The sequence below is a fragment of the Rhineura floridana genome, chromosome 11 (assembly GCF_030035675.1).
Source record: "Rhineura floridana isolate rRhiFlo1 chromosome 11, rRhiFlo1.hap2, whole genome shotgun sequence".
Taxonomy (NCBI): Eukaryota; Metazoa; Chordata; class Lepidosauria; order Squamata; family Rhineuridae; genus Rhineura; species Rhineura floridana.
The window spans coordinates 61,274,252-61,297,527 of record NC_084490.1 but is presented as its reverse complement, the minus strand read 5'-3'; the positions used below and the strand labels follow the sequence as shown (position 1 = coordinate 61,297,527).

Genomic DNA, 23,276 nt, shown 5'->3' with positions numbered 1-23,276 from the left:
TTGCCTTAGTCCTTCATTTGTTATTTTCTTCTACAGGTTGAGGGAACATTGAAACCCAGAACAATATAGTGACCTTGTCTCTTTCAAAGGCATGCAGTACTTTCCCTCCCCTCACCCCCATCTCTCTCACACACACAGCAGTGGCCCTTCCCTCATTCTCACACAAAGCAGCACTCCTCTGCCCTCTAAGTTGCTAAATGGAAGTTTGGGTGGGCACAACCATGTGAGAAACTGAAGTTTTGGGTGGGCACAACCATGTGAGAAACTGAAGTTTTGGGTGGGCACAACCATGTGAGAAACTGAAGTTTTGGGTGGGCACAGGAGAGCTTTGCATTTCATTGCAAAATCTTTAAACTGTTACAACCTGGCCATTCTACATATGCAACATGTCTAAAATGTATCCAAGGCATATTCTCCAAGCAAGTACTCTATGAAAGATTTCATACTGATAAAGACAAATAGGGTTGCATTCAGCTCAGAGTAGACCCACTGAAATTAATGAACCTAAGTTAGTCATGTCTATTAACTTCAGTGGATCTACTCTGAGTAAGACTCATGTTGAACAACACCCATAGTCTTTATTTTATGAGGAGAATGTCATAATGTTAGGGCATGTACACACATAGCCTTTGGAACACATGTGGGCCTTTTTCCTCAGAGCACTTGTGTACAATTGCAAAGCTCTACGTATAAATCTTCCTGCCATAATGTTAGCTGAAGTGACAACTGCTATTCTGTACCATTTGTACATACTGGTAGGCTGGTTTACCAGCTATAGCACACTGGTCTTCTCTATTCTCCTTCCTTCAATTAGTGCTTTCACGCCGCCTGAGTACAGCCGGAAATGATGTAATGCCCTGCTACAGCTGCACACCCGCACTTCCGTCAGCACTTTATGAAATTACTATTATTAAGTTGTGGGTCTTTCAAAAGACCCAGAAAGAAAGGGGCTAGATTGATATACTGATATAGAGTTTGTTCCCTGCTTTTCAGTCTCTCAAGCAATATGCTTGAGCTTACCAGCAGTGGCCATTTCTAAGCTGTTCTTGAATCTTTTCCTTTCCCCAAATATCAAGATCAAGGATTTCTTGTGTTTTCCATGAAATGCCTCTTCCCTTCCTTGCTGTCCTTCATTGCAAAAGCAGCAATCCTCAGCTTTACCAGAAAAGGGACAAGGTAACTCCCAGGTGAATGTGCACAAGAATGAGGGAGGGAGGCACTCCTGTGACATCAGAAGGTCTGACCCAATAAGGAGCTCACCTGAGAATTCAGGTAGCAAGTGCTTGAGAAATGCATTCTCCAGACAAAACTGATTATAGCCATTCCTGTGTACACACAGCCTTAGAATACTGAAAAATAACAGCGGTCCTCACAATGGTATAACCCTTCTGTAGACTGAATGGCAGAGAAGCCTCACAGAAGTGATATACTTTGCAGAGAGCCTTATATCTGAGAGCAACTCAGACTGAGCATCTTGGTAGCATAAGGTAGCTACTGGTGACTGTAACAGTTGTTATGGGATTAGATTCAGTCTTAATTATCTCTGCAATAAACGTTCTGGGCAAAATTAAAACATTGATTAAAATACACAGCTAAAACATCTTAACATAAAGCTATCATCCCGCAACAGCGTCTGTTGTTTAGCATTAGATCCAAATTTGCACCCATTATTTCTTTTAAAATGCAGTGCTTGCTTCTTTACATTGCATTTTGTACCTCTTGCAGTGTCTTGGGATAACTTGAGAATTCCAGGTGTGCTTCAGAGACTGGGCTGTACATACCTTGTGGTTGCTATACTTGAGCTCCTCTTTGCCAAACCTGTGCCTGGGAACAGTACCCTGGTAAGTGAATGGCTTCAAAGCTAGATCTGACTGAAGATAACAAGAACACTGCATATGTTCTTGTTCAGAGTGCCTGTTAGACAGCACTGATTTTTAAAACCAATGTAAGAAATTCCAGTTGAAAGGTACATGAGATGCAGTTCACAATAACAATAGAAATAAAACTTCAAAGGAACGTAAAATGACAAGCAACAAGATATTAAAACCCCAAACAGTATCAAAATCAATATAATGCAGCCAAAAACATAAGAGGAGCCATACTGGATCAAGCCACTGGGTCCATCTGCCCAGTATACCGTTAATGGCCAGTCAGAACCCTGCAGGAAGCCTGCAAGCAAAGCCTTTACCTGCAGTCAGTCCCCCAACAAACTGGAGGTGCCCAGCCAATACATCCAACAGCCTGTTGAAGTAAGGATTTTTTAACCGGCCTTCGGAAACTACAGAGAGATGTAATTGGATTAGCCTCCAGAGGGAAAGGGCACCACAGCTTCAGTGCCACCACCAAGATGGCTGAATTTCAGACACTTGCCAACAGACTTTGGTTGGCAGGAAACACTCAACAAAGTTTCTCAAGGGACACTCATGCAGTGCTTGAAAAATTTTAACAAATGGGCATAGTGGGAAAGCAACACTCCCATGCCCCAAATACAACTTGGATTCCCAGTGAAGCACTAACACAGGGTTGAGGATTGGCAGGTAGTGGTGCTATTTAATTAATTATTTGATTAATTACATTTATATACCACGTAATGTTTTACAATATCTACGATATGTACAGTCTTAAAAACAAATAATAAATCATTAAAACAAAACCTAGAACCCATAAACAGCAATATTCTCAGTGGTGGCCCCAAATTATGGAGTGATTTTCTTGACGAGGTGCGCCTGGCACCAACACTGTTATCTTTTTGGCACCAGGTCAAGACTTTCCTCTTCTCCCAGGCATTTTAGCATGTGTTTTTAAATTGTTGTTAAATTTTTTAAATTGTTTTTAAATTGTTGTTAAATTTTTTAAATTGTTTTTAAATTGTTTTTTGTGTTTTAAAATTTGCGTGTTTGTTTTTAACGTTTTTAATTGCTGTAAACCGCCCAGAGAGCTTCGGCTATGGGGCAGTATATAAATAGTTTAAATAAAATAAATTTGAACAGTTATCAAAATGCTGATGCTGAATCAGAACTAAGGATACAGACACACTTACTGTTCTGCCAGTTCCAGTGTGTCGCCACCTCTCTTTTATGAAAACGGGCACACAACACTAGTCAAACCCCACCCGTTTACTGTAAAACTTGATGTGATCCGCTCGAGTGTGTTTTTTAAAAAAATTAGCCTCAAAACAGATTTTGCAACTGATCGGCAGGTCAACCCATTGCCCTCCAGGTTTGGCCAATGGAAACTCTTTGCTGTAGGTGACTAAGTGTCACAGAAATAATAATCTGAGCTCACCATCTCTCATATATATACACAAACAAAGATATGTTCATCAATGGCTGAACATTTGTGGGGGGGGTTTCATTTCCTGTTTGCTGAATGTGTTAATTTTGATCTTTAAGAAGTTTAGAATTGTTCCAGCATTAACCTTTGCTCATTCAAGCTATGAGGCTTGAACATTAAATTAAAACTAGCAAGGAAGGAACAGTTGGCTGGGCCAAGGAAGTGATTAATGCCTCTTTACGAGAGGGAGTGGTCCCTGGCTGTCTGAAAGAGGCGGCAGTGAGACCACTCCTGAAAAAACCTTCCTTGGACCCAGAGGATGTCAGCAGCTACAGACCAGTACCCAATGTTCCGTTCCTGGGCAAGATCCTGGAACGTGTGGTTGCTGACCAGCTCCAGGCGCTATTGGATGAAACCGATTATCTAGATCCATTTCAATCGGGGTTCAGGCCTGGTTTTGGCACTGAGACTGCCTTGGTCGCCCTGTTTGATGACCTATGTCGGGAGAGAGACAGAGGGAGTGTAACTCTGTTGATTCTCCTTGACCTCTCAGCGGCTTTTGATACCATTGACCATGGTATCTTTCTGGAGAGGCTTGCGGAATTGGGAGTTGGAGGCACTGCTTGGCAGTGGTTCCGCTCCTACTTAGCGGGTCGTCTCCAGAAGATAGTGCTTGGGGAACATTGCTCGACACCGTGGGTTCTCCAATGTGGGGTCCCACAGGGTTCGGTTCTGTCTCCCATGCTTTTTAACATTTATATGAAGCCGCTGGGGGCGGTCATCAGGAGTTTTGGAGTGCGTTGTCATCAGTATGCTGATGACACGCAGCTCTACTTCTCCTTTACATCTTCTTCAGGTGAGGCAGTCGACGTGCTGAACCGTTGCCTGGCTGCAACAATGGACTGGATGAGAACTAACAAACCGAGACTCAATCCTGACAAGACTGAGATGCTGTTGGTGGATGGTTTCTCTGATCGGATGGTGGATATATACCCTGTCCTGGATGGGGTTACACTCCCCCTAAAGGAACAGGTGCGTAGTATGGGAGTCATCTTAGACTCTTCCCTCACACTTGAGGCTCATGTAGCCTCGGTGGCCCGGAATGCGTTCTCCCAACCGGTTGGTAGCCCAGCTACATCCCTATCTGAGTAAGGAGGACCTCTCATCAGTGGTACATGCTATGGTAACCTCGCGTCTGGACTACTGCAATGCGCTTTACGTAGGGCTACCTTTGAAGACGATTTGGAAGCTACAGCTAGTGCAAAATGCGGCAGCCAGACTGCTAACAAGAACTAAGCGGTCTGAGCATATAACACCTGTGCTAGCCCGTTTGCACTGGCTTCCAATATGCTTCCGGGCCAGATTCAAAGTGTTGGTACTTACCTATAAAGCCTTATACGGCGCGGGACCACGATATCTGTCGGAACGCCTCTCCCGATATGAACCGGCCCGTACACTACAGTCTACTACGAAGGCCCTCCTCCGGGTTCCGACTCATAGGGAAGCCCGGAGAGTGGTGACAAGATCTAGGGCCTTCTCAGTGGTGGCCCCTGAACTATGGAATGGTCTCCCCGAGGAGGTGCGCTTGGCGCCGACACTATCATCTTTTCGGCGCCAGGTTAAAACCTTTCTCTTCTCTGAGGCATTTTAATTCCTGTTAATTGTAAATTATTATATTTTGATTTTAGACTGTACAGTTTTGTGTTATTTTTATTGTATTTTTAATGTTCACCGCCCAGAGAGCTGTTGCTAGTCGGGCGGTATATAAGCTTAATTAAATAAATAAATAAAATAAATAAACAGGGTTTTCATATTTTTTAATGTCAACAGACACACAAAAATATGGTCAAAATACATTTTGAATCAAGTTTAACCCTTCTTCTTCCCATCAATAAAAACAAAATCTGTTCTGAAATAATGAGGGTGCAATCCACCTATTTAAAGCCTAGCTCAGATATCTAACATAGGATTGAGAAAGAGATCATATAATGAAATTAAAATGAAACCACTTAAGCAAGACGTACAAATTTAAGCCTTAAAAGAACACACTCAGATGTTTTAAAACAATGCAGAATACTGTTTAGTAGCCCAGCTGTGGTGGTGGTATTTCTGTCAAGGGCATATAATCTATTAGACTACCAAGGTTTACTTTCTCTTCTGTGTTTCAACAGGAGGCTCCATACTCTGCTCTCCAAGATATTCTTCCATATTGGCCCCAGTGGCTTTTCATGATGGCGCTGGAAGCAGTTTCGCTGTGCCTCACCTTCCTCTTAAACGTACCTGGATGTCCAACGTCAGTAAAAGCTTAGATCTTCTTTCACTGTATTTTCTTTTCTCTGCATGATCTTTTCCAGTATCCAGAAAACCGCTTTCATTAGGACTCCAGGCCGCTCACAACATTTTGGTACCCAAGACTGAAAATGCAAATTACACCTCCGTTCCACTAATTAACGTGGAGGCACAACTTGCTAGCATGGTTTTCCTGCAGATGCCTATTTGAAATAAATAAATCAAATTTATAAAATAAAATAAGTTGTGCAAGAGCAGCACATGCTTGGGCAGCCTCGGCTTATTTCAGCAAGGTTTGTGTAGGAGAAATTCCTGGGGGATTGTGCCCGTAGCTCAGTTCTGTCGGTCTCCCATTCTGCCATCCTTCATGGTGCTCAGAAATGTACTACCTGAGACAGTCGCCTCGTGGTCAGTGGTCCTCTGGTGGTATTTCTGTGTGAAAGTGCTGTAGTTTGGTGGGTGATCTGTACTGCTGGCTCTGGGATTTGGGGGCCCTTGGGAAAGACAAACTCTGTCATGCTGATTATGACATTCTTGGACACTCCATGCAAGCGGAGAAAAACAGCAGAGTTGGGTGGTGGGCTCTTTGCCAGTCATGGAATCCCAGCAAATTCCGTGCCACTCTCTGAAGCCACTCTGGTAACCTGACAATTGAGGATGCTGCTTCCCTGTTGCATAGAATTCTAGAGTACTGAACAATAGAAGATATTGTACACTTCCACATGATTCAGCTGAAGCCACCTCCAACCATGTAGCTCACTTCCTTTTTCTCTTCTAGGGGTTACCTTGGCCCTGGAGGCATTGGTGATTTAGGAAAGCACTCCAACTGCACAGGTGGAGCAGCTACCTATATTGATCATTTGCTTCTAGGAGAAAAACACATCTACCAACATCCATCTTCTAATGTAAGTGGTTTAAGCTTCCAATGCTCCTGTCAGCCATCTCTGAAATGAATATATATCAGTGGCCTACTTAAATTCTTTTACCATTTGATTATTTTGAAGTATGATGTTGGATGGCAAAGTGTAGTATGTGTTTTCGCAAGATTTTGAATTTATAATTAATAGGAATGCAGTATGATTGTTAGTGGCAGGAGGATGGGGCATCAAAACTGACAGCAGCTATAAATATTGCTAAAACAAAATGAGCACTCTTGTTCTTTATTATAGTAAAGTACTTGGAGGAAGGGCGGGATATAAATTTAATAATAAAATAATAAAAAAGAGTAGCTTTAAAGCCACACATTCCAGCATTAGTCAAATTTCACTCCTGCCAAATGGCTAGGCAAAGAGTTAGATAGCAAATCTCACTAAGGTAATTTATGCATATCGGAGACTGTGTGGCCAGATTTTTTACTGCAGTGAGGCTCTATAGCCAAGGATTGCCATGGAGTCTGCAACCAAGGAGATACCATTCAGTAGGTTGCTGTTATCACTACAGCAATAATGCAATTCTATCAGCAACTGCAGTGAACCACTTCTGGCTTCTTCAGATGACATTTCCCCTCCTCTGGATTTCTGTGAATAAATTAGTTCGGGGGGTGTGTGTCTCAGTGCAGTTTACTTTCTAAGTTCAGGGAGGGAGCACATGATCCTAATACCTGCTCCTTATGTCACACCTTGGAGAGATTTGGGAACACAACTAACATCCATACAGATTACATGTGCTAAACCAAAGCTGAAATTGAAGAGAGTCAGTATCAGAATAGTATGTGGAAAAGATAAGACACATAAAATAGTGAGACTTGAGCTTAATAGACTTGTTGGACTAAAATAACATGCACATATATGGCTGATAAATCATATTCTAATTTTGGGAGAAATCAAAGGGACACGGAATTATGGGGCTATAGAATCCGGGGACTAACACAGTAATTGTAGCTAAAAGCAGTGAGGTACTCACAACATAAGCAGACATGAAGACAAGCACATAGAGAATGCTAGGGCAAGATTTTTAAATTTAGAATTGAAGATTACAGTCCTTTATTAGGAAATATGCTTAAGTTAAAGATTTCAGCAGGAAGTATGCTTAGATCAGGGTGTTTGCAGAACAGCTTGACAAATGTCTAAATTAAGAAACGAGGAGCCAAATGAAGGGAGGACATGTACAATGTTCAGAGATCAAATTTGCTAAGCTTGCCTGGAAGAAGCAGGGCAAGGAACCAGGTAAGAAATTATCACCAAGGGGAAGACAAAGATCTAGAGCAGCCTTTCCCAATCAGTGTGCCTCCAGATGTTGTTGGACCACAACTCCCTTCAGCCTCAGCCAGCATTGCCAATGGTCAGGAAAGATGGAAGCTGTGGTCCAACAACTTCTGGAGGCACACTGGTTGGGAAAGACTGATCTAGAGAGCCAATCGGAGAGGGGCACCCCAATTTGGATGGAGATAGCAAAGGGGTATGAAAGGCTATGGGCAATGAAAAGAAAAACTTGCTTAGCTAGAGAGTAACTACATGAGCAAAGGAGGGAAGGGGCAGGAGATCTGCATGTTGCAGTTGCAGCTGAATAAAAATTAAGAACAATTTGAACTCGACTGATCTATCACTGCTTGGTTCAGATGATGGGGAGGACTGCAATGGGCTCCACGTACGCCCATTAAATAGTGTGGTAGGATCCCTGTTGTAGAGTGTCAAGGTCATATTATAAAATATCTCACAAAAATTCCTACAGCCTTTCATAATGTGTGCTTCTTAATTTATAGGTTCTTTACCTAACTACAGTTGCCTATGACCCTGAAGGAATTCTGGGAACAATCAATTCTATCATCATGGCATTTTTTGGACTTCAGGTATTGTACCCTCTTGTCATTTTTAGGCAGAAAAGGCATATTACTGGAAGAGGCGGGTGTCATAGTGAGGATATTCTTTCTCTAAAAATAGTAGGTAGGGTGTATAAATGGCCACTTCAGAGTAACACTCCATAACCTTACGATGGCATTGCAGATATGACACAAATGTCCAGTACCATGAATTCAACAACCATCCCAGAGGAGAAAATTAGGAAGAATTCATCTGAACTTGTTGGGGTGGGATGGGGGGAAAGAATAACCCATCAGAAAGGGGTTTGATGATTTTGCATAGACATTTAGAAAATAAATTGTTACTCTATTTTGGACCACAGTATAGAAAAAAACAATAGGAGAAACTTTCACCTAAAAAGGGGGGAGATTTGAATCAGCATTTTGGCAAAATAGCAGAACTACTGAGTGATACTTTAAATTTTGACAGTAGTGCTTGCATCTAATTTCTCCTTTAATCTAGTTCCTCATTTCAGTTCATTTGCCTCCCTCCTTGTTAAACCCATCCTCTGTTGGGTTGCTCTTTGTGTTTCTAACATCCACCTTTTTCACTGTTCAGGCAGGAAGAATTCTGTTGTTTTACAAAGACCAGCACGGACAAATAATGCTCCGTTTTTGTGTGTGGAGTGTAGTAATGGTAAGTCACAAATACTGTATGGCTTTTTAGATAAAAATGTTCCCTCCCTGATCCTTTTTAAACATTTGTTATAGTCTGAAAAAGTTAGCTCAGAGGAAACCTCTGTTGAGTATCTTCTTCTGCAAATACCTCCATTTTAAGAAATCAAACTCTCCTTTTAATGCAACAGCATAAAACAGCAGCTACAATTCAGTACAGAGTTAAGGATGCTTAATCTTAAAATCATTAAGCCTAAGGGCACTTAAATCTGTGTTGGACTATGGTCTACGTATCAGTAGTTGGTTAAAGAACAGGAAACAGAGCGGGTGTGGGGAACGTTTAGCCCTTCAGATGTTGCTGAACTACAACTGCCATCAGCCCCAGCAAGCATGGCCAATGGCCAGGGATGATGGGAGCTGTATTTCAGCAACATCCAGAGGACCAAAGGCTCCCCACACCTGAAGGAGAGAACAGAAATAAATGGGCAACAAAATGACAAATGTGGTTCAGTGCAAGTGTAAAATGATGCACAACTGGAGCAAAAAATCCTAACTTCACATATGCACTGATGGAATCTGAGCTGATGCTGGCTGATTAAAAAAATGGGGTCTTGGGTTATAGCGGACAGCTCTATAAAAACACTGGCCCATTGGACGGTGGCTATGAAAAAGGAGACATTCATGCTAGGGAGCATCAGGAAAGGGATTGATCATAATATCTTCATACAAATCTATGTGTAACCACATCTGGAATACTGTGCAGAGGTTTGGTCACCACATCTCAAAAGGGTATTGTAGGGCTGATAACAGTGCAGAAAGGTGCAACCAAAATTATTAGGGGGCTGGACCAACCCCACCCCCCACAAGGAAAGGTTACAACATTTGGGACTTAAATTTTTAAGTTAAAAAGGATGAGTAAGAAGAAGCATAAGGATTCCCAAAATCATGGTGTGAAGAAAGCGGATAGAGATAACTTTTGCTCCCTCTCTTGTAATACTAGAACCCACTGGGGTCATCCAATGAGGCTGAAAGGTGGAAGATTTTGTTCATGCAGTGCACAGTTAACCTACTGAATTTGCTCCCTCAAGATGTAGTGATGGCCACCCACTTGGATGGCTTCAAAGGGGGATTAGACAAATTCAGAGAGGATAGAGCTATCAGTGGCTGCTAGTCATGATGGCTGTATGCTACGTCCAGGATCAGAGATAGCATGCCTCTGAATACCAGCTTCTGGGAAACAATAGTGGGAGAGGTATCTTGCCTTTTATGCCCTGCTTGCAGGCTTCCCACAAACATCCATTTAGCCACCGTGAGAAATCAGGCTGTTGGGACTGATCAAGAATGGCTGTTCTTAGCTTTCCCAGGAAAAGAAATGCAGTGTTTTTAAATCTTGAACATTTTATAATTTCTGCTGTACTTAATATTGCATTTTGATTTTTTAAATATTTTGTGTATTAACTCACTTTTTCTTAATTTGTTTTAAGTCACTCTGGAAATTTATTAAACTGAAGGGCAGTAAATAAACAAAATTAGTTAGCCTATTGCTGCCAGGATTTTAACTGCAGAGTAGTTTGAGTCTAGGGATAAATACTCTTTCATCCTTCTCTGTTTGATTACTTTTGATGTAAGTTTTTTTAAATAGTTAATAACTGAGAGTTTGTCGCTATGTATTTTGAGATGTCTTATGTGTGAAAGCAGGAAAACCTTCCATACGAAGGGACAAAACTTGTCACTCATTTGCATGGCATGAACAAGAGGGGCAACTCACCAAGATAGCACCCTCCATCCACTGATGAAAGGAAACATTCCATGGCAAGTCCACAAATTCCTTTCTCACCTCAAATGCCTATTGTTTTCAGGGTGTCATCTCTATTGTGTTGACCAAAGGCACAAAAGATCAAGGCTTTATTCCTGTGAACAAGAATTTATGGTGAGCAGAATAAAATGAAGTCACTTTATACTGTATGGTGATCTTTGCTAGATAATTCTTGAACCATTCTTTTGAAATTTCCGTAGGTCAATTTCATACGTGACAACACTAAGCAGCTTTGCCTTTGTGCTTCTGCTGTCAATCTACTATCTTGTAGATGTTAAGAGGATGTGGTCAGGTGCTCCGTTTTTCTATCCAGGTAAGTGTGCTTTAAAAAGAAATTGCTCCATTTTTATTCCAATTTATTTCATATAGAACCCTTGCCTAGTTTCTAAGCAATTCTGAATTAATTTTGAAAGTGTATGATATCAGTTTTCTGTACAAGTTTAGTATTTCGGATTGGTGTTTCCCCCACACTCACTCTGCAGTGGTTTATTTGCTGGCTGTATGTGTGTAAGTACCTAATCAGTCACCAGACGCAATCACCACCACCTCTAGCATTGGGAGTACACCTGGCAGTTGCTAAGCAACTGGTTCAACTCCCTCAAACCAGCAAAGCATTCCTATTCAAACATATGGCGGAAGCAGATTCTTGTGGTGAGACCAACAAGTGTCTGGAAGGTGGGGCAAATTTAATGATATACTGAAGTAAGTGTCCCATCTTTTTATTGTTGTTGAAAAGTAGCTGCAGGTGGAGCAGTGTTAGGGAAAGGCGGCTGAAGACTTTCTGTTCAAATCATTTATTTACTCAAAATCACCTCCATAACCGGCTTCTCCCAACAAGGAAAATGATAGAAGGGCACATATGCCTCCTCCTACAGGGTGGGAAAGCAGACAAGGGGATGATTTTGAGCAGAAAACTGGCAGGAATGGGGAGGGGAGGGTTAAACAGTCCCTCCCCTGCTGCTATTCTTTTAACTTCTGATCAGAGGTGTTGTTTTTTTAAAAAAAGTGGGAGATGGTTCATACAACTGCTTATTGCCTAGTTCGGCCATGAAGAAAGTGGCAAAATTCGGGAAAAGGTATCAAAGTCCTTTGTAGGCCCCTTGAAAGCCTCATGCCAATTCTGTTGCAATCTCTACTTTGTATTATCAGACAAAAGTAAGCTTCTTCTAGGATAAGAGAAGCATCCTCTAGAAAGATACAGAGCAAACAACTTCCCCGCTGCCTCAGGTAAAAATGACAGGATATTGGGAGGGACAGATAGAAGCTTGAAATGGAAAACCTTTTCATCCAGTTGGATTGTGGGACTCAGTGGTGGTGGTGTAGTGACGGTAAGTGAGATAAAACAGGAGGGGTGCATAGCACAGACCTAAAGTGCAAGTTTTGGTGTCAGCCTGGGGTTCTTCTACACCATACATTGATAGACTTTTTAAGGTAACCTTGTTTGATGCTAAAACTTGCAGGCAAGAGCAGAAGACAGACTATACAGTCATACCCCTGAAGGATGCTCCTTTGCTTATTAACTCCTCCTCACTGAGCTTGGCAGCAACAGCACACTTCACATTCTCTCTAGCCCAAAATGTTAGTAATCATGCTCTGTAGCTTACTTGGTCCTATCACACAGCACGGCTGTAACATGCAATAAGCCGCTGTGGGCTCCTACTGGGAGGAAGGGCGAGATATAAATTTAATTATTAGTAGTACTGATGGCATTTTTGGTCTCTTTTAAAGGTATGAACTCCATTCTTGTCTACGTTGGACATGAAATATTTGAAAACTACTTTCCTTTTAAGTGGAAGATGCAGGACACACAATCCCATAGTGAACACTTGGCTCAGAACCTAACTGCTACATCTCTATGGGTTATCATAGCATATATACTCTATCAGAAGAGAATATTCTGGAAAATCTAACTGAAGCAGCCAAAGGAACTTGTGACATTGGAATACTGGATTATCCCAACATATTGATGTTGCTTTTCTTCTTTTTTAAAAAAGGGATCATGTGCTTTGTTTACATTCCAGGTCATCTTGAAAAGACTTGCATATTTAAAATTTGCTGAATGACTTGCTGTTTAGCTAAAGCAAGCGTTTGTTTCAACTTACCTACACATTTAGTGCACAATACCATTTCTAAATAAATATGCTGAATAACTCTTAACACCTGAGCAATTTGAAAGGGCTGTCACAAGCTGATAGTCACTCCATTTAGGTATTTGTTACATGCCTGTGTCATGGTAAGACAGTTATTTATACTCATGCCACACAGTTGTGTATGAGGCTGTCAGAAATCAACCAGAATTTGAACTAAGAACGTTTGGGCTACATGCTGTTGCTTCTTGTGGGACATTCTTCAAGACAAGAGTGGAATGAAAAAGAGGCACTAATATTCTCTTGAAGCACTGAGCATGGTTCCACCCAGAAATAGCCCATTGGTTCTACCTTGTCTGGCCTAGCTCCTATCAGACTTCTTGGCCTTATCTTTCTGACTTCACCTTCCTATACCCTGATCACTTCAGACAGAAAGCTTGACCGTAATCCACCTGTAGGCTCCTTGCTGCATGACACCTTGAGCTAGTGACCAATTGTTCTCCCTCTTCCAAGAGAGGATTATGGCCAAACACTGTGCACCCACAACAGTTGTGGCCAGTGCTGGGTTTGAGACTGTAGCTTTTAACAAAAACCTAACTTCAAATATATTTTTTAAAAATCATTTATTTACAGTGGCGAACTCAAACATTTCACCAAATGGTGCATGACATTTTGATAGTATATAAACCACCCTTCTTGATTTTGGTTAACTGCTCAGCTAGCATTCCTTCAGCCAACTGAGCCAAGGATTGCAGAGCATCAAGGCAACAGCACGGCTCTTTTTGTTGCCTGCCCATTCTGCTAAGATGCTCCAGTAGAAAAACCATTATACTCAGGTCAGCGTCTGAAGGAGCAAGATCTTCTCATTGATGCAGAATCTGTGTAACACCATCATCAGGTTTTCGCCACAGCGCGACACTTGGCGCTCCATTGTCAGGCGGAAATCCTCCTTCACACCTTTGGTTATTCCTCTGGTAACTGTATGATGCCTGCAATTATAATACACAAAATAATTAAGAGGGCATGGATCTACTGTTTCTATTTAAATATTTTTGCATGAAGTGTCTATGTGTGAAATCTAACTTAAATAGATTCAAATAAATACTTTGTAAAAAAAGGTTCACAAGACTGCTCTGCGGGAGTGCCATACGTGTATCATTAAATTATGTAACAGATCTCCACCAGATTTTAAAAGCTCTTGGCAACACCCTAGCAAGTTAGATTAAAGGATCATTAGGTCTCTTTGATGCAATGCATAAAATAGCCACTGCTTCAAAGGATATTGTGTGATAACAGTGAGAGAAACAACACAGGCTCCTTTTCTAGTGTAAGTTGCCCAGATGAAGACATAAGCATCATGTGACTGCAAAAAGCTCCTGGAGGTATTAGCAAGAATTCTCATCCTGGCCTGAAGGCTTTGGACTCATTCTATGAGAAGTTCAGTGGTGTTGAAGCCCCAAACAAGGCCAGAGGAATCAACAGTTGGTCACAATACTAAGCTTCTTTAACAACCACTACTGAAGTTCCAAAAGCCACAAAACTGAGGTTACGCCATTTTATAAATCAGGAGTCTAGGTTTGCTCCCCCTGCTGCTGTAAATGATCGTGCACTGAACCCACTATTTTTCAAGCAATTTAGGAGGGGAAGATGTGCCTTTCACTGCTCTTTCTTTAACAATTATTTAACACAAAAGGCCGTAACAGCTAACAAACAAGCAAAAAGCTTCCTTCCATGGTTTTGGGAGCAGGACTTCAGCAAAAGAAAGAACTGTTAGAGGCCAGCAGTTGCTGCACATCCACTAAGCACTGCTATAGCACATTGCATGTTGCGTAGAACATTGCAAAGCAACAACGCTTGGGTACAGAGTTCCAAAATAAGAATGGGGCACAGGCAAAAAGACAGGAATTGTGAACTCCCTAAGCAGGAGGTTGGCTTATATGTTTCTGAGACAATCTTTATCCAAAACCCAGTGCACACTACCACACAGCAAGTGGATATAAATATGCAAATAAGAAAATGGCTTAATTAAGTAGAAGCATCTACCTTAATTCAAAATAGCTTAAATCCCTTCACACCTTGCAGCACAAGCCTAACCATGTCTACTCAGAAGTAAGCCCTACTGAATTCAATGGAGCTTGCTCCCAGATACATGAGATGAGGAGTGTAGTCTTAGTTACGTGCTTAAGAAGGAGCACATGCATCAGAATTTCTAAAAAACTAGTACAAATATTATGCCCTGCCTTTTCAGTGTCTCCATCTTGCCCAAGCAACATTTTGTGTTAGGGACCACTTTCTGTTTTTGTTTTCCATTTTAGAAACAGCTGCTGTACTGAAGGATTACTAGTAGAACTGTGCATAGGGCAGAATTTTCAACTGCTGATGGTCAAACAAACCTGGATCTTAGAGAAAAAGAAAGCAGGAGCAAGCAAATACAGATGAGGGGAAAAGGCAAAAGAACCTAGTTGAACGTATTTAACAAAATTGTGTCATCTATACTCAAATTTGAGTGTTTTAATAAAAGAAGGGGCTGGATGATCCACAAAATCTAACCAAAGCACCATTATTGTTTAATTGTATAGCGATCCACTTTAAAATTGAGGAACATTCATGTGCCAGTAATTAATGGAAAAACAACAAAAATGTTAACAATAGTAAAACATGGCTTTCCAAGCGATGTGGGCACAAATGAAGAACAAAAGTATGGATAAACGACTGAATTAACAAAGGGCTGATAACCATGGGCAGTAAAACATATTGACAAAAAGACAGCACACTATGAGCAGGGATGTTCCCCTGCTTGGTACCTGTCAGCAGTCTGCATGCTGGGCTGTAGTACAGGTATGAATTCCTGCTGCAGTAACCCCAGCGGAGGGCTAGAAGTCCTTTAAAAAACAGCAAACAGCAGCATTCAAACACCCACACCAACTTCCCCTGTGCTACAAAATCAATGCTCCAGAGCATGAGACACACAGAGAAAAGAGAAGAAAGACTACAAAACCAAGGGTCCAAACCCTATTGCAGGCATACAGTGGATCTTTTCTTAGGGATTATGAAAAGAAACAAGCTATGTCCAGTAGCTTGGGACTCCAAAATGCAATATTTGAGAAGTCATTGCAGATTAAAAACCCTCACTTCATCATCTGATTTGTATAATATGTTGTATTTACAAAGAATTTCAATTTCTGGATTATGTTCCTCAGTAGTTGTACCAACGTTTTAGTCAGGAGTCCCAGCAAGTAGTTATCATGTTAAAATGAAGGGAAAAAGAAAGCCCTGACATCCCCTTCTTCTTTGCAACCCCCCCTTAGGAAGGAGCAATTAGCAGCAGTGAAAAGGGAGTGTGTCTGCTTAACCCTTTTCTTGCCAGCCTCTTCTCCACCCAGGGTTACAGACACACACAGGTCTGCAACGGGGATGGGGGGGTGGGAGCGAAGAATTGGAATTATCAGGAGGAAGTGGACTGGAGGGTAAATGGTTAAGGATGTTTTTGAAGGGAAGGGCACATCTGAGCTTCATTACACACAACTGCATTGTAACATTTAGTTTGGCCATAAGCAACAAAACAGCCATTGGCTTTGTTCTGCTATAAAGCCCCAAGCAGCAATTTTTGCAAAGAGATATTTAAAAAGAGTACATACTCTATCAAAGGCGTGGGGAACCTTTTTCTCTCCAGAAGTTGCTGAACTACAACTTCCATAACCCCTGGCCATTGGCCATGATGGCTGGGGCTGATGGGAATGTAGTTCAGCAACCTCTGGAGAGAAAAAGGTTCCCCACGCCTGCTCTATCAGCATTAATTATAACAGTATGTCATTTGAGTTTTGTGTTTTGTTTTTGCTTTCACAGCTGAAGGTCAGAGGCAAGAGCTGCTCCTATATTTTGAATGGCTTAATCCTTTTCATCCTTAATGAAAAATTAGAGTTAATGTTGCAAAGTAAAAAGCTGCAGTAATCTGAAGGAGACTCAAATAAAGCTGATAAAGTTTCCGAGATGCCTCAAAGGGGAAAAACGCAGCCAAAATGGCAGCAAGCCGGTGTGTTCCATCCATCTTCATCAAGAAGAAATGAAAGAAGAAATGCTGTTCCCCACAAACATTTAAAATAACTGTCTGAAAGCCCCCAGAGATGGAGCAACTAAGTACCCAATCAGCTAAATCAGCACAGAAGTATTTCTACAGAAATGTGGCCCAAGGGTATGCAATTCCCATAACCTCACTAACAATCAGGAAGTTAGATCTGCTCTGAAGTTCCCTTCTGGTCAGCAAACAGGCAAAGGTTAACTCTTCTCAAATAAAGGTAGGACCAGCATAACGTTATGTCTCTTCAGGAAAAGAGAACTCCCCAGTTTTCACAACATAGCCACAGGACCATTGCCTCAAATCCAAATATCTGGAACACAAACTTTCAGTTAAAAAACAGACCCAACATGGGATAACAGGCCACAATAGTTCTTAACTGAAAGTGCAAAGAGATCAAGGGAACTCAGTGGAGTCCAAACTGTTCCATTCTGGGGAAACTACGATGTGACCACGAGACTTTCTTATTACTTCAGAACATGGAACAGGATGGGTCGCCCTGCTAACCAAAAGGAAATCCACAGTAAGCCCAATTTACTATTCTCTGTCAACAAAGTTCAGAAAGGGAGTCTGAAAGCAGTGCTGGATCCTCAGGTAGGACAACTACACTTTGCTCCACAGAACCTGCTAGAGGGCCTTCCCAGCGCATGTAGCACTGGAGACAAAGGCAGCTATCCAATAATGTCATGCAAAAATGCAGAAGTTGAAGCCAAGGTTGCTGCCTCATAGTTAACGTCTAGAGCAGCCTTTCCCAACCAGTGTGCCTCCAGATGTTGTTGGACCACAACTCCCATCAGCCTCAGCCAGCATTGCCAATGGTCAGGAAAGATGGGAGTTGTGGTCCAACAACATCTGGAGGCACACTGGTTGGGAAAGGCTGCTCTAGAGGGGCACTGGTGCTCAAGTAGTAGGATGGTGTAGCTGCACTGTGGACTGAATGGGGTGCAGTATCCACTGCTAGAGACAGACTGATTTGTAATCACGATGATACATTCAGGTGCCTCTCCACTGATAATTGATTTGGCAGTTTTTACCCCAGGGTCAGCAACTGGGTTGGAGAGATACAAAGACAGTCAGGATGTCAAATGTACAGTGCAAAAAAGGAATGTGCTTTGCTCCCATCCGCACCCACTTCTACCACAATACGGACAGGGACAGATCACTTGTAGTAGGGTCATGGGGGGGGGAGTGTACAAGGCAGGCAGGTTGAAAGATAATCCTGAGCAGTGTTCCCCAAACTTTATTTTTTTGTTGCTGGACTACAGTTCCCATAATTCCTGACTGTTGGCCATGGTGGCTGGGGCTGATGGGAGTTGTAGTCCAGCAACAACAAAAAATTAAAAAGTTTGGGAAACACTCCCTCCCTCCCTAGGCTGACGGCCAACAGTTGGGGGAAGAGGTAGTCTTAGCAAGAAGCATGAGCTGGACTCTTGTTGGCAAGGGCTCCATTCCCTTTCCTGTGGGGATGAGATGATGGAAGAAAGCATAGAGATGGCATGGCTTGGCAGGGAGAGAGAAATCACTCTCACAACAAAATGAGCAGGGGGATTTTTTTCCTTTTCTAGCCTTGCTTGCAGCTGTAGTTTGGGAGCAGCAAAGGGTCCCTGCTCTCAGGCAGAAGGCAGAGTGTCTACAGGCCCTCCTCCCTTCTGCTGCAAGAATTAACCATTTCCTACCTTCTCTCCGGCTTCGCTTAGGGAGAACCTGTATGCGATAGCAGGGGGCTCTTTTTCTCTGTGTGCAGTGAAACAAAAACAGGTGTGAAAAGAATACTCTTGCCCTGCTCCCTTTGTCAGCAAGAGGCTTTCACTACCTAACAGAAGACAAGGATTGGCCCTATGCATCTTTGGGGTTTTTGAATATCTCCTTGGGAGATGTGTGTTATATCACCTTCCTACAAAATCAGGTATTTTCAGATGGACTGGGTGACCATCTCTTGCTCAGATGGGTGCATGGGTGCCTCCCACTTATCTTTTGAAGTTTCAGCACCAATTCTGACATTAGCAAGCAAAGTCTATGGCAGTGTATCTATCATTCAAGAACTGTATTCAGTTTCCTGATAATCTCATCCTCTCCAGCCCTGATAGTTACTATAGGAGAATGAAAGCATCCAACCTCTCCCAGGTCCTCTCCCTATTTTTTTCTTACCTTCTCTGTCCCATCCTGGTCCCTTATCGGAGCTCCCACCGATATAAACACCTATGAGGACTAATGTCTTGTAATATTTTTGCCACTAGCCAAGCCATGCTGCCAAGTTGTCAGCCTTTTCTGGAGGCAATTGCCTTGGTCCTGCCTTGTAAATTAAGTCAGAGCTAGTGAACTCATTGCTACCCCAAGCTTCCATCATCCTCATTTCCATGGGATGCTCCCTGGGTCCATCCCGGAGAAAGTGTTTTCCATGCTACCCTTTGATTGCCACATGCAAAGCCATTTCAAGGCTGTCATAAATTCCTGAATCTCTCTGTCCAAATATAGTCACTTTCTCAAATTCACACGAGCTCATGTCTGGTGCTGCCAAACATCAGCTGACGTACATTCAGGCATATAAAAAAAAGGAACAAGAAGGGAGGGGAAAGGGACTGGACACAAGAAGATGCTTAACTGCAGTATCAGAGTTGCCAAGAAACATGTTGCTAGACTTGTTATCCAAAATATCACAGGACACACACACACAAACCACCCCTGTCCAATTTGGGACAGACTATAAAACCGTAATCATACCTTTATAGAACTAAAGAGGCAAAGTAATTTTTCCCCGTGGGAAAGGTTAAAAAAGGATAACGGTCATTTAACATAACAGCCTGAAAAATATGTAGCTGAGCTTACGCTTTTGTTCATCTGCTTTGTTTAATTCATAGAAAGTGTGTATGTAAACAGTTACCCATTATCAACGTGATTATACATTCCTTCATGATAGAACTTTCATTGGAGTTTCCTGGACTAACCACCTACTGACTTTATTTATTTAAAATATTTGTTTCCTGTTCATCATTGTTACGAACACTCCCAGGGTGGGGTACTTGTCACTTTTGCCTTGAAAAATCCACTATGCAACTATATCCTCCATATTAAAGGCAACAAACTGGTGGAGAAGAACTATTTGGATATGACACACAATTTCCCCAACATAGTGGCACAGTTAGGGACAGTACACTCTGCCTTCTAGACCATTTAGTTTTACAATCCAGGAGAGCTAGAGCACTTATCAGGCAGGCTTCACACCATCCCAGTGCACTGGGGAGACAGGACACTGCTCATCCACATCTGGTTCCGATGACAAAAACAAGTTGAAACTCCCAATTTCCCTGTGATGTTGTAAACATTTAACTTCTTGCTTACCTGAAAATGTAAATGTAAACCAGATACAAACCTATTAATTTGGATGCTTTCCAGTATACTGATTTAACTATTGAAATTAGCCACATCACATAAATTATATTCTTATCAACTCTGAAACTGAAGAAAATAGTCTCCTTACTTTATCAGTATTCCCTGATTTGGCAACAATTCCAAGTGAATTTTTCCTCCTTCTTGTGTTCTCAAATAGGCAAATTCTTCCAGCATATCAATATCTGGAGAAATTGTTCAGGTCCAGAAAGGCAAGATTTCATAACATAGAAAAATGGTGAAATTTTTTAGATCTCTTTTGTGACTAGCCATCAAATTCCTGTTCCTCACTACCTAATGTCCCAGTAAACCGTTGTGTATGTTTCCCTCACAGCGTGCAAAGCATCTACAGATGGATTTGTTCTGACACCAGTCTACTTTGTCTTTTGCTGTAATAAGCTGGTACTGAGTATTGGTGGGGGCATGTTGACCAGTCTTGCAACAGGAAGAGATCTTCATACACTTAGAATTATCCACAGTTAACACAAACCATAATTCTCATGAAATGTCTGTTGCACACACAGAAGTGTCTTAGCCCAGGTGCCATTCTTAAATGCAGATACTATTACCACTTCAGCATGCTCATGAGTTTCTTTCTCTCTCCTGCCCCCCAATTTTCATTGCCCCATCATCTCCTTGATGTTCCCAGGCTATTACCAAATCCATTCCATCAGGCCTCTGCCACACATTTCCTATGAGTAGACCTCATTTTCTTTGGCAAATTCTGAAAATATGAGCCTCCTACAAGAAGCTTAATATTTATTTTGTTCCACTGGCATTTTTTTGAAAAAGGATACTTGTAACATAGTTGAAAAAATTCTCATACTGGAAGTTTCCTTGTAGGCAGATTTTGTTAACTGCTTTCAAGAACAGGTTTTCACCCCTTGGCCACTCATGCTGGAGCAACACAATCACATGACCCAGTGCCATGTCGTCTCTATTGTCTGTGAAAGCTCTCAGCTGTAAAAAAAAAAGAAAAAAGCACTGAACAAATGAAAAAGAATCTTTACAAAGCAGATTCCAGGCTTAAGAGTTGCTTCACATTTTACATGGCAGATGCGTTTCCTGAGGAGTTGCCAACTGTGTATCAGGTTACAGACTGCATCATTCTTATTCATTCACAAGAGGCTGGTCTGAGCAGCTAGGATGGAACTTACAAGTTTATGGAACTGCTCAGAATCTCCAAAAATACCTGTCTGGAATGAGGTTGAGTCAGCGCAACACACACTTTAATGAAGTGTGAAGTAACACTGCCACTTCATGGGATTGCTTCCCGGGATCTTAATAACTGCAACAATCCTGTAAGGGAGCCCACTATTTTTATCCCAATTTTTTAGATGGGGATCATGGCTTGCCTTGGCCACTTAGTGAGCTCATGGAAGATAAAAGCTTTGCACTGGGACTTCCTTAATTCACAGCCACTATGCTACTGTGCAGCCAGCAGTAAAAAGGTTCTAGTTTTTCATGTGGAGGAATTAATTTAAGTATTAATTTAGAACAAATAAAATCAGAAAGTTTATTGTCAAATCTTGTAAACTCTTTGGGTGGATATAGGTAACCATTACGTAGCAATGACCAAATCTTCCTTCCCACTTGGCAGGATGATAGAAATGACCAGGCCACCCCAGGGTGAACATTTCCTCCTAGAGGAGTTTTTATGGGCTCTGTGTATCATTTTGCCAGATGGTAAAGAAGATGTAGAATGGCCATCTGTACAAGCTGGCCAACTAGCTTCTCATGGTGAGTTACCACATTGTAGGTAAGGATCTATATCTAGAGATGTGAAGGCCTGGAAAAAAACCAGAAAATTTCAGAAAAAAACGGGGTTTTTTTCCAAAACCTTTTTTTGTCTGAAAAATTGGAAAAATTGGGGGGGAAATGGAGAAAAAATTATTATGGAATGTTTTATTTTAGCATGATGAATAAAATGTTTCATTGAATCTTGCCCCCCCTTTTTTCTCAGTTCTTTTTATGGGAATGGATGCTTTATGTCTGCTTGACATTGTGGAAGACTAGCGGAGACATAAATAATTTTCTTTGTTATTAATGTTGAGGGTTTCTTCTGGGTTTTTTTTAAATTGTTTTTTGCTTGCTCCTCATAAACTGGCAAAACGAAAGAGGCTCCTTACAGTTCAGGATCTTGTAGATCCATTTGTTACAAAAAAGAAGGAAAAATTTTAAAAAGTTAATTCAATTTGTAATAATTGAATAAAATGTACTTTTAATATACCATATGTGATAATTTTATGCCAAACCAACTTATACATAATTACATTTGATGTTCCTGAAGTAACAAAGTGGCTTTCAATCTGTAAAAAGTGCTAATATTGCATTTTTTCAATTTTTCCAAAAATTTCCATTTTTTAAAAAAACCCGGTTTTTTCCCATGGCTTCAAAATTTCCAGAAATTTTACATCTCTATCTATAGCCACCATTTGTAATAAGATGGACTTGAAATTAGCCAAATTTATAGAAATATGTTTGATACCCAGACGTGCTTTGCTGTGTCTGAGCTATAGACTGCCTAGTTGCACAGAATTTATCCTTCGCTAAGATTAGAGAGAAACAGCCAGTTGTTCCCATTACTTTGTTCAAGAAAGCAATTTTCCCTGTTAAACAGTGTCTCCAAAAACCTGCTGTAGTGCAACACTCCCTTGATGCAGTATGCAGGCTTCCCGGCATAATTAGAGATTGCTCTAAGAGTGGTCCATTCATGTACCTCAATCACACTGAAAAGAATTTCCAATTTCAAAGAAACAGAACAAACTCAAGTATTCTGAAACACGTAAATAGCATTCCAAATGTTAATCTAGGGCAGGGATCCACACATTCTGACTGGTCTTGGTAGCAAATTCCTTATTTGTGGACACCAATCCCTACCCCTGCCCATGAAGCAGGGTATGTGGAGACTCTCACCTCATGTGGGGCTGGGTCACC

The 23,276-nt window shown here is 41.5% G+C and overlaps 2 protein-coding genes across 6 annotated transcripts in view; one reads left to right on the top strand and one right to left on the bottom strand.

Moving 5' to 3' along the window:
- HGSNAT (heparan-alpha-glucosaminide N-acetyltransferase) overlaps positions 1-14,003 on the top strand; it is a 40,276-nt gene extending 26,273 nt beyond the window's left edge. The window contains exons 11-18 of the mRNA XM_061591043.1: positions 1,726-1,841; positions 5,445-5,566; positions 6,341-6,467; positions 8,264-8,350; positions 8,919-8,996; positions 10,834-10,904; positions 10,991-11,103; positions 12,519-14,003. Coding sequence (XP_061447027.1) covers positions 1,726-1,841; positions 5,445-5,566; positions 6,341-6,467; positions 8,264-8,350; positions 8,919-8,996; positions 10,834-10,904; positions 10,991-11,103; positions 12,519-12,700 — 896 coding nt within the window. The 3' untranslated portion in view covers positions 12,701-14,003. The remainder of the gene's footprint in view (positions 1-1,725; positions 1,842-5,444; positions 5,567-6,340; positions 6,468-8,263; positions 8,351-8,918; positions 8,997-10,833; positions 10,905-10,990; positions 11,104-12,518) is intronic.
- INTS10 (integrator complex subunit 10) overlaps positions 13,484-23,276 on the bottom strand; it is a 31,466-nt gene continuing 21,673 nt past the window's right edge. For 3 of the 5 annotated variants that reach the window (XM_061591037.1, XM_061591040.1, XM_061591042.1), the window contains exons 15-18: positions 21,137-21,299; positions 20,431-20,524; positions 18,629-18,686; positions 13,484-13,866 (exon numbers count right to left, since the gene is read on the bottom strand). In XM_061591037.1, coding sequence (XP_061447021.1) covers positions 13,741-13,866; positions 18,629-18,686; positions 20,431-20,524; positions 21,137-21,299 — 441 coding nt within the window. In that variant the 3' untranslated portion in view covers positions 13,484-13,740. Of the gene's footprint in view, positions 13,867-15,735; positions 15,760-18,628; positions 18,687-20,430; positions 20,525-21,136; positions 21,300-23,276 lie in introns of those variants that run through there. The other 2 variants (XM_061591041.1, XM_061591039.1) reach the window with 2 other exon arrangements.